The sequence below is a fragment of the Clytia hemisphaerica genome, unplaced genomic scaffold (assembly GCF_902728285.1).
Source record: "Clytia hemisphaerica strain Z4C2 unplaced genomic scaffold, Clytia hemisphaerica genome assembly, whole genome shotgun sequence".
Lineage (NCBI taxonomy): Eukaryota > Metazoa > Cnidaria > Hydrozoa > Leptothecata > Clytiidae > Clytia > Clytia hemisphaerica.
This window is the reverse complement of record NW_027103398.1, coordinates 1,106-12,933: the sequence shown is the minus strand read 5'-3', so window position 1 is coordinate 12,933 and position 11,828 is coordinate 1,106. Positions and strand designations below refer to the sequence as shown.

General features: G+C 35.7%; 1 protein-coding gene across 1 annotated transcript; it reads right to left on the bottom strand.

Moving 5' to 3' along the window:
- Window positions 1-1,172: 1,172 nt before the first annotated feature.
- Window positions 1,173-5,478, bottom strand: LOC136797371 (kelch-like protein diablo; the record flags this gene model as incomplete). The annotated part of the gene is given in 4 exon segments (XM_067053954.1): window positions 1,173-1,349; window positions 2,175-2,334; window positions 3,686-3,866; window positions 4,421-5,478. Coding segments are annotated over 4 exon segments (1,513 nt in total), but the record flags the coding sequence as incomplete, so codon positions are not given.
- Window positions 5,479-11,828: the final 6,350 nt, after the last annotated feature.

The window sequence follows — 11,828 nt, the reverse complement described above, 5'->3', positions numbered from 1 at the left end:
TAAGGTCCCTTTTGTTCCACTTGTTTAATTTTATCTGTTTATCCTCCACGTTCATTCCAAAGCCCTATTCCAAAGCCCTATTCCAAAGCCCTGCTTGATATCTATTAGTCACCTGAGGGTGATAACTTCTACAAGAAGTTGCATAAAGTATTTTTGTTCGATTTTATTTTGAGGTCAAGCGTCCAATAAGAAAACGACACCTTAACACCATAGTATCGAAAAACAGGATATCATTCGAACGATATATCAAAGAGAATTTCATAACAAATTTTTGAAAAATTAGATTGGTTCGAAAACAAGTACTTAAAAGGTTAAAATACACAAGCTGATAAAAACTAAACAAAAAAAAGAATTTAAACCTAGCTAGCCCCCTGGAGTTGCATAAAAGAGACTAGGTTCGAATCATTTTAGCCAAACTTTCGCTATATTCAGAGAAAGCATTTCATTTTTGAAAACAGAACACAACTACTAAGAAGGTTAATTAAAAGTTTAGAACACGTTTTGGCAAATACCTTTTAAATAACGATCAACCGCGTTTGGTTGAGAAGTGGGGGAGAGGAACGGGGTTGGCCCCTAGGGTGCGAAGACGGGTCAGAACCCAAGGGTGGGATGATAGGGGTAGGACGCTAGGTTGGACCGATGTAGTGGGGCGCTAAGGTCTGATGATGGAGTGGCACGCTAGGGTTGGACGATGGGTTGGGGCGATGACGTAGGACCTTATAGGTGGTTACATTTGGTTTGGGAAGTAGGGGTGTGATGATCGGTCCGCTAGGGTCGGACGATGGGTATGGTAGATGGAGTTGGACGATAAGGTAAGAAGCACGGAGGTGGAACAGGAACAGGTGCGAGATTAGTTTGAATAACTCTGGCCGACAGTATTAATCTACCTCGTTATTATTGTTATCATATAGAGCTACGAAACTTTCTAACTCCTCTAAGTGTAGTATGAGCTCTGGGAAACATCCTTAGTAAAAGCTACTCGCTAGTAATTGCTATTGATTTTTCTACCTACGTCAGACCAGAAATTTGAGGGCAAGATTCTGCCCGGGCCCTGCGCCACATGTGGAGTTGGTTATGGTGATTAATCTATTGGCGTATCGAGACGATATTGACTTAAAAAAATACACAAGGATAAATTTCAAGACAATAAAAACCAAAAGAAACTCACTAACCTGCAGCATAAAGTATCCCATCTTGAACAGCACATCCAATACCCGCACGAGCAGTATTCATAGGAGCGATATGACTCCAACGATCAGAGATAGGATCGTAAACTTCACAAGTGTTTAAGAAGGCGGTACCATCGTTCCCGCCAACAATGAACAGGCGACCGCCAAGGCCTGCCACACCTGAAGGTAGAGCAAACACCTTAGATTAATTTCGCACTCGTCGTATCTTCCCAAAAAACAAGAACGGGTGTGAATTTTTTCTTAAGAAGGAGAGAACCTTTTGGGAATTGGGGGATCAACTTTCATTTTTTGTCTAATTTGCATATTTTTTATCGTTTAGCATGTTTTTTTTCGAATTAGAGAAAATTTCTTTTTTTTCGAATTAGAGAAAATTTCTTTTTTATCGAATTAGAGAACATTTCGAATTACGGTATTCTGAAAGACTTTCCAGCTGAGAGGACCAATGTATTAGCTCGAGTTAAAGAGAGATTCGAATAAAAGAATTTCTAATCATAAAGAGTTGACTGTACGTACTTTACGTATAACGGGAAGTTTACAAAGAAATATCCAGAGCGCCTACCCATGATATGCACCATTGTAATGTCTTCCACGGACCCAACAGCTGATTGGTTGTAAGTGACGTAAAATCTGTCAATACGTCACTTTCAACCAATTAGCTGTTGGGTCCGTGGAAGACATTGCAATGGTGCATATCATGAATAGGAAAAAAAGAGGGACCATTATTGCTGGTTGTGTTTCGTATTATCTGTTCGTTAATGCACAGTTGACTTTTTCCCTAATTCGATCTTCAAGGCATCAAAAAATTTCTTCAAACTAGAAAAAGATTTGAATTAAAGAAAGTATATCATAAAACTTTACAGCTGACCGGACCTTTAATTTTGAATTACAGAAAGATTTGAATAATAGATGATCGGATTAGAGAGAGAGAGCTGATTATATCTGCGTAGGTCTTGTCATAGAGAAAATAAATAAGATGAAACTTACCAGGAAAGCTACGACCTATATGCATGGGCGAAACGTAATCCCATCTACAAGCTTCGTCATCGTATCTTTCGACGCTCGTCAAACACACACGTCCGTCGTAACCACTCAATACGTACATCACGTCACGTAAAGAGACCGCTCCCGCACCCGAACGGCAAACCTAAAAGAAATAAAAAATCACAACATTTTTCTTAAACTTGTAATTTCTATATTTGTTTCTTTTTTGAAGGTTTGAAGATTCACTTGTATTCATGATATGCACCTTGCAATGTCTTCCACGGACCAAAAAGCTGATTGGTTGAAAGTGATGCATTGACTGATTTTACGTCACTTACGACCAATCAGCTGTTGAGTCCGTGATGTAATGTCAGAAGACATTGCAATGGTGCATATCATGAATAGCAGTTCTTTTTACGATTTAAATTTATCGCATGACTTGTAAAATATCTGCAATCTGATTGGTTACATTACAGTGCATAAACGTCACATTTTCATTTATTGCACTGTTCGTTTTATTTGCACTGTTGCGCTTCATTTATTGCACTGATCAATGCAACAGCTTCATTTTTTGACGTCAATTTCATTGAGAAATAAAAAAATAAAGTAGATTTTTCAAGTCTTGCGATAACCCAATTATCTCATAATACCTCGTGCAATAGGGGTTTATTTTTCTCGTTCTTTTATTTTTGCTGTTATTATCACTCGCCTCAAGGCTCGTGAAAATAAGGAGCAAAAAATAAAAGAACTCGAAAAATAAATCCCATATTGCACTCTGCACTATACGATAACTAATACATATTCACACGTATATTTACTGTCTTTAAACCATACTCAAAACTAAAGCGCCAAGACTTAGAATGATGAAACCCCTAAACGGTATTTTTCAGGGTTTGAAGAAGACTAGGTTATACCGTCCAACGATGAGATTTTTTTACTTTGTTGAGAGAAAATATACGCAAAGCCCGTCTCAGTATGATCTGCAGCAAAGGCAAAAAAAGATTGCATGTAACCTTTAAATAGAATTCAAAATTGATTTGTTTTTTTCTCTTTCAATAAAATGGGAAAATGAAAAAGGAAAAAATCTACATGTTGTAGCATTGTTCTATGATCCAGAACAGTGATTTTTTTTACCTCATTTCATTTAGAATTTTTTCACAAAGATGACGTTCTTGATTAAAGATTTTTGTACCCCTCAAACCAATAAGTTTCTGATCATTTCAAGGAAAAACAAAACGCCACTTCAAACGCCTGCGAAGGGAGGGGTTAAAAATCGAGGGAATCGGAAAAGGGGAAAATAATCTATATTTTTCTAATAATAATTTATTTTTTCCTGCTAAAATACAGACAGCACCACTAATCCGAACCTCTATTATTATTGGTCCCCTAAGCTAGAAAGTGTTTTTAAAATTACATTCCGTAATTCGAATCTTTCTTTAATTCGAAAAAAAAATTTTGGGCCCTTGAAGATCGAATTAGAGAGCGTCAACTGTAAAGTGTTTCAAACATTATACCTGAAGTGAGGGTGTGGCAGTCCATGTGTTTTTCTCAAAAGAATACATTTCAACAGAATTCATTCGTGTTGTACCGTCAGTACCAGCAATTGCGTATATGTTGCCGTTCAACTCACATACGCACAGCTGCTGACGCTGGCAACTCAATGAAGCTACTGATTTCCATTTCTTCTCATATAAGCTACAGTATACAGAAAGGATAATGCTGGATTCAGAGAAAGGAAAAAACTAGTAATAATACACTATGACACATACTCTCGGGTACCTAATAGCCGGGGGGTTTGGAATAAGCGGGGGGGTTGGAAAAAATCTCAAAATTTAATAGGCAGGGGGGGGGGGTTGGAATAAAAATGTCCTGGGTGGAAAATTTTTGAAAAGGAGGCTAATACAGCAGAATTAGGACAAAAGAGGGAACTTTCAAAAACATTTTCCCAAAATTAATAAGCTGGGGGGTTGGAATAAGAATGTTCTGGGTGGAAAATTTTCGAAAAATTAATTAGCGGGGGGGGACGGTTATTAGGTACCCGAGAGTAATCAGTTAGGAAAGGAAATCTTTTTTCTCAAATTTCTCAATCAAAAGATACGTTTTCCATCTCTTTCAACAATTTTCAAGATATTGCTGAAAAAAAATTTTCTTTCAAATTCTTCAGATTAAAGAATCTTCAGCCAAAGCAATAATGCTAAAATTCGTTTACAGAGGGATTTCACAAATAAGGATCATTTTTAAAGACTTACCAAAAGCATTCAACTTTGTCAGTGATAAGTTCACCAGTTTCTTTACCACCCACTGCAAACAATAAACCAGCCGTTGAAAAACGAGGCGACGTTCGCCAATTCCTTAACTTTGAATGATTTTCCGGTTGTAAATGATAATTTTTAGCTTCATCTAACAAATCTCTACATTTCAAGTTCTGTTTGATTAAATTTTCCTTATCCAAAACGTCTGTTATGCACTCTCTTGATAGTAATGGTAGCTTGACTTGCGATAATAGCACGTGTAACTTAGGCCCACGATCCTCTTGATCATGTGACACCCATTTCATAACAACATTATAAACTTGCTCCTCATTGTCCACTTTAAGGCTCTGGTCACACAGTAAATTTTTCAATTCCGTAATCGAAAGTGTCACAAATTCTTCAGACTCAACAATCTCTAGAAAATGTTTCTTCATAAAATTATCGACTTTGATCAAAAAGTCTTTAGTGCATTGATATAATGCAGCGAATTTACGTATCCCAATGCAGTTCGTAGAATCTAATTGCTTTTCCAAGAAATCACAACAAATATCAATAGCTCTTGGTAGTTGAATCAAAGACGAGTGCTCTAATGTACTTTCAACGTTGTCATTATTGACATCCAAATGTCCAGTATAAACAAAGTCTACCAGATCTGAAATCACATCTGGTTTCACATCTTTCATAACGACAATACTTTCGTAAGTCTCTTTCATATCATTTGTAAACATTGCCATAAAGTATTCACTGCACGATGCCAGCACGGATCGATGTGCATGAATTTGGACATCATCAATTTTCAATACAACATCACAGAGCTTTGTTATTTCTTTACGGTGTTGATTCATTGATTGTAAGATGGTTTGACTATGTTGAAGATCGGGATATTTTGTGTTCAACTTATTAGTGGTAGTATTTGTACAGATTGCTGCTGAGTCTACACTTTCGCACTCTGAATCAACTGAAGTTACTGATTCCGTTCTTGCATCAGCCATTCTTTCATTTAAAATTCATTAATCAAGAAGATTCTTCTATAAAAATATCTTTATTATTTTCTTTTTCCTGAAAAAAAAATTTAAAACATATCAGTAAAATGGTGTAAATTTGAAGGTGTAATTATTACTTTTACCTTAGTATGTTCTTACTGAGATCCAAAGTTTTCCAGAGTTTTCATATGTTCCACCAAAGTTTCCAAAATTTCAAACAAAAATATAAGCATACAAGAGCCAGAGGGCAGTACTAAAATCTCAGCAATACAAAAGGAATGGAATAACAGGAAGTTGGTATCAATTCTCCAAAAAGTCACGATACAAATACAGAAAATTGAACAACTGAAGAAAAAGGTTAATTACAAAAATTAAACTTGACAAAGACTAAAACTTTTTTGGTATACTTTACCACCTTGTCAAGGGGTCTGTAGGTGTAAAATTTTGGAAGACATGTTGAAAGATCTGTCTGGCATTCTAACAATTTCAAAAGGAATGCAGAGAGGCTAATTCGACTAGAAACAACCAGGTGAAAATAGAACTAAAGAGAAGAAGTGAGTTTTGAATCCACCGCTAAGGATAGATAGATAGATAGAGTCGATATTTTACGTGGATAGCCCAGCAATCTAGGACTTTTAGACAGTCTTTCGATTGTTTTCACCGGGTCCACAGCCAGCCGGCTGGGCTATCTTTGGAAGGAGCGGGGATTCGAACCGCGAATACTTGGTTTGAGACGCTGACGCCTTTGACCACTTGGCCATAAGGAGCAGGATGTGTACTACTATGGTAATAGGCAAGACAAGACAGCCGACCTAGCTGCGGTTGGAAATCAAGATACAGTTTCTGCGGACAAGTAACTATATTGGTGCATAAGGTAGCAGTTATAAGCAAGCAGAAGGTGCATGTAGACAAAATCAGACAAACCCTGATGGAATAGTTTCAATTTTACTATTCTATAGCACTGATGATGGAAAGACAGAAAAGCTTTTGCTAATTTTAAATGTTGTTGTTTTTTATATTTATTATCTTTGAACGTTGCAAATGTACACGGAGGAATCGGGCCAAAAAGTTTTTCTCTTTTAGAAATTTTTTCAGACGGTACACTTTGTGTAAGCATGCACGGAATCAGCAAAAAATGTTTTCCTTTTTTTTCTCTTTTTTCTCCTTTTCTAAATTTCATTTTTTTTACTAAAATTAAATATATTTTTTTTTTATGGCACTTCTCGGCTTCCATAATAAAGATAGTATCCTGTAAAAAAGATAGTATCGTTTCAATTAAGATAATGTTTGTTTGGGAAGAGAGTGTTGCAAAATGAAAGCAACGGATTAGAATAGGTGGATTAACTTCTCTCGTTGCTCCCAAGAGAGATCCATTGTCTTCTCATTGTTACAAGAAAAATCTGTAAATGACTCTGCGCACTCCTCGTTTAGTTTTTTCATTGTTTTTATAAGAACAATTTTCCAATTTATACAGTTTCGAAAACGAATTTGTCCTATGATTCGATCAATTTTGATGATTTTGCAAATATTTTAAATCCTGCACTTAAGTTTTAGCATCAACAAACGCTAGACCAGTTTTAATGTAAATTTTTAATCTTTTGTCAATGGCAATCTTCAGATAAGTGAAAATTAACGTATGGTCTATAACTAAGAAACTATCGATGGGTCACGAATGGGTTGCATACTGGTGAAAGAAGACTGTATTTAGAATTAGGAAAATAAATTTCAAATTATTTGGCTAATTTCTGCATTGGATAGAAAGGGCTAAAAAAGTGCATTTTCTTATTTAAAATGTACCACGTGATACGTAATGACCAATGAAAATGTTGAAAGTAATGATTTTTTACAACTTTTTTACAACTTATCAAGTTTTAAAATTGCTAGCAAACTCGTAAAAAAGTTTGATAACCTAACGAGGAGTGTTTTCTATGAGTTCTTAATCCACCTATTCTAATCCGTTGATGAAAGGTAGTGTCGCAAAATGAAAGATAGTGTCGCAAAATGAAAGATAGTGTCGCAAAATGAAAGATAGTGTCGCAAAATGAAAGATATTGTCGCAAAATGAAAGATAGGTGTAGCGAAATGAAACATAGTATTTATTTCCGCTTTGGCGCGCCATATTTTTAATTTTTTTCAGGCTGTACAAAGAATGTTTGTGGAAAGACATGGCACAGTCATTTTCTGGAAACACTCCATAATGACCAGATTATCATAAGTTAAGGAATTCAAAAGTATGACAAGCTTCAAATTTGGTAACAGTGACAGTTTCACACCATATAAAAAGAGTGAAGATACCAACCTGTATTGGATAAATGAAAGTTTCTGGAAACAGATGTCATTGATAGAGATTGACCTTTACTTCTCAACAAAGAGCCTATGAAGAAGGCACATACCGTGAGATTGGGTAACTTGCATCAGTGGAGGCTAACATGCATAGCCCTCAAATGAAAGACCTGACTGGTCATTAAAATACAAAGTTAAATCAAAACAAAAATGGTATAGAGTAGAGCTTCGAGAGTTGTATTTTAATGACCATCCAGGTCTTTCATTTGAGGGCTATGCATGTTAGCCTCCACTGATGCAAGTTACCCAATCTCACGGTATGAGCATAGATTTTACAAAGGATCGAGTTATGATTTTTGGTCATACACATTCAAGTTTTTGATAACATCATTTGGTCATTACAGTACCGTAGTTCTCTTGGGAATTACACAAAATATATTGATGTTAATGTTAAATGTTTTTAATGTACATATATTCTTTAAAACTTGAAAAACGTGTACAAAATATTTCCTAGCTTTAAAGCTAATAAATTTCGACTGCTTATTTGCAAAATGAATCATTCATCATCAACATAAACATCCAAACGTCAGCCACATTCATAAAGGTTAATACCTTTATGTTTAGAAATGAACCTGTGTTTTTATTTTCAATTTGTTTATCTTTTTTTGCAATGTCAACTTTTTCCATAAATTATGGGCGCACATCGAAAAATATCGAAAACCCTGCAAAAATTCTGCTCGGCCGGTGAATGGGTGCATATATTATATACTGACTAATTAGATACACTCGCATATATATGCAGGGACATCCCTGCAGAGGAGTTAGTTGGACCAAACCGTAAACCAGCAGAGAGACAAGATTATATAATAAACTAGACGGTGAAATATTTTACGGTCTGGGTATCCAGGCTAGTTGAAAGTTTGCTTGATATTGATAAACTTCAGTGTAGCTGGAACCATTGAGTTTCAAGCCCGAAGGGCTAGAGGTCAATCTCTAACCTTTCTCAGGCAAGAAAAATTGAAGCCTTAAAATATGTGCCGTATTTTTGATGACGGATTGAATCTAGCAATTCCTTTGTTTTCGAGTGATATTTTTTTCGAAATTAAGCCTAAATTTTAGTTTCAATCTGTCATTTGTGTAAAAACCAGGCGGGTCGCTCAAGACCGCGCAACTTTGGTAGGATTTGTTGGCTTCAAATCCTACCAAAGAGATTTGCCTCTAGCCCTTCGGGCTTGAAACTCAATGGCTGGAACCACCATATTCCAGGATTAGAAAAAGCTATACCTGTTATCTTTTTTCTTTAAAGAATCAACAAGCCATCAACATCGATTAATTACACACATTTCCTCAGAAACTTTTAAAATTATCTGCCATTATGACTTTCTTTCAGCCGTTCCGAAATTAACCAATCGGGTTAGGTATCGGAATTCCTATGGGAGTTCTTTTTCGAGATTTGTAAAATAGCTAAGTCGGCAAAAAAACTTTTCCCGGGGGTTTAAGGAATAAACAGAACTGTTTTCATTTGTATTTTATTTAACCATGTATTTAAATTTGCGCTTAAAAATACTTAAATAAATAAGCTTATAATATTTTAATATACTATTTGTATCTCTCAGAAAATAAACACTTACAAAACGACATAGTTTATCATTTAGAGTACCCCCATCTTTGGACCATACTATCGTGGGCGCAAAATAGGGCGGGAACTAAGTAGCACCCTCAGTGCAAGATTGCCATCATCTTTATTCGCCCGCGCGAAAACGCGAGCTAATCATTTTTTACTCGCTCGCTCAAGGGGGAAAGGAAAGTTATCGATATTCTTTGAAGGAAAAACGTCAGAAACAATATAACCCAAAGACCAAAAGATGTATTTTGTTGTTGAGAATCGATCCTGTGAAGATGAAAAAATTTCTGCTATGCGTTTTTTTTGGAATGCTGAAAAACTCTAATTTCGATCTTCATTAAGGTAAAGAAGTTGCGAGATTTGGGTTAGCGAGGCAAAAATCGCTAAAAAAACTGGTAAAATCGTAATCCTCAAGTCGAAGTTCCAGCCTCACTGAACTTGGTTGAAGTACCAACAAAAATCTCAAATTTCACAAAAATGGATTTGACCCCTTGCCTTGGGGTCCTTATATTCAAGTGACAGAGTCCCTAAAATAAATCAAATGAGACTGTTTCTGCAGGAATCCGTTTCTGCAGGGCTAGATAGCTAGAGGGGATGGATGACGTCCCTTTTTTTGAATTCTTGAACATTTTTGCCCCCAACCAAGAGCAAGAATAGACCTTTTTTCAAAGAGGCCACCCTGTTGAATAGACCTTTTTTTAAAGAGGCAACCCTGTTGAATAATTATGTAGTCCAGCATAAAAACAATGATACAGCCATGCATAATTACTGTTTCAAGCATATTATAATTATGCATGGCTATATCATTGTTTTTTTTGCTGGACTACATAATTATTCAACAGGGTGGACTCATTAAAAAAAGGTCTATAATTATGTAGTCCAGCAGAAAAACAATGATAAAACCATGCATAATTATTACAATATGCATGATACAGTAATTATGCATGGCTCTATCATTGTTTTTATGGCTGGAGTACATAATTATTCAACAGGACGTCCTCTTTGAAAAAAGGTCTATATATACCTATTTTTAATTCCTGGCAGTAAGGTACACCTGGCCGCCATCTGGACTGGGTCAACCTGCCTACAGATTCATTCCTCTTTGTTTACCAAACAGTTACATCAAAATGCCTCGAAAATGTCAATACGAAAATTGCGTAATCAGAGAACGTATGTCTTGCTCATTATAAAAAGGCCGAGACAAACTTTCAATAATTGGATTGTAACATCGAGTTAAGTCTCTTTTGTTAAGTCACCAGGGGGTAAATAAAACAGACCTTGATACATTTATCGTTCGTTTCAACTTGACCATTTGTTTAAAACTCAGCCTCCTAAATATTTGGGGTAGGTAAAATATGTACAAAGAAATTCATACTTTTCCAACCCGGCCAATCTTAAAAAAATAAGCGAAAAATAAAATGTAATTACCCTTTCCAAATAAACCTCTTCGGTGGCGAGCGTAGTCTACTCTGACGTAATTATAAAATTTATGTAATGGGAGTTTGACATAGTAATGTAATGTTGTTTGGGGAATTATGTAGTTCTCTGGGATTTCGATTGCATTTATTCAGGTTGATTTTTATGACTTCTAATGGTACTTTTTCTAACGATTTTGATTACTCTGTTCTCACACTTATGTCTTTTTTTTTCGCGTCCTTTTCAGTGATTACTTTTATTTATATTTTTAAAGACAGGTAAGAAGGCATATTGATGTAACTGCCAAACAAAGATTTACACCATAAAACATAAACAAATTTGAAAATTAACTTATTGCAAAGCTGTATCTTTACTAGCAAGTGGATGTATAGCCTGGGTATCCAGACTCAAAATTTCAGAAAAAAAAACTCTTACCTCAACATACAAAAAGTTTCTAAAATTTTAGAGTCTGGTGCAACTAAAAAAGTCTGATACAGTTTTGTGAGTAAACCCTTGTTGACAGAATCTCAAAACTTTGGAAACCCAGGCAGACACACATAATTACTTACCATAAAACCTCTTTTACAAACTCAATAAACTTTCAAAACCACTTTATGGCTGGACTACATAATTATTCAACAGGACGTCCTCTTTGAAAAAAGGTCTATTCATAAAGGCTCCTTTCCAGCGGCCATTTTAGAAATGAACTTGTGTTTTCTTTTTCATTTGTTTATCTTTTTTTGCAAGGTCAGCTTTTTCCATAAATTATGCGCGCGCATCGAAAAATATCAAAAACCCCGCGAAAATTCTGCTCAGTGACTGGGCGCGTACTGACCAATTAGAGACACTCGCATATGCAGGGACAGATATCCCTGCAGACGAGTTACTTCGACCAGACCGTAAACCAGAGACAACAGGCAGGGATAACTTCAAATTAGCCTATCATCTCGGAATATCATCTAATTAGCCTAGAATAAGCAAATTAGCCTATTTCATACAGGCTAATTAGCCCATAATGAAGAAAAATTAGATTTTTGAGCCAAATACTAATAGTCGCATCTTTTTTTTCCCTAAAAACAAATCTTATATGTTTCAAAGA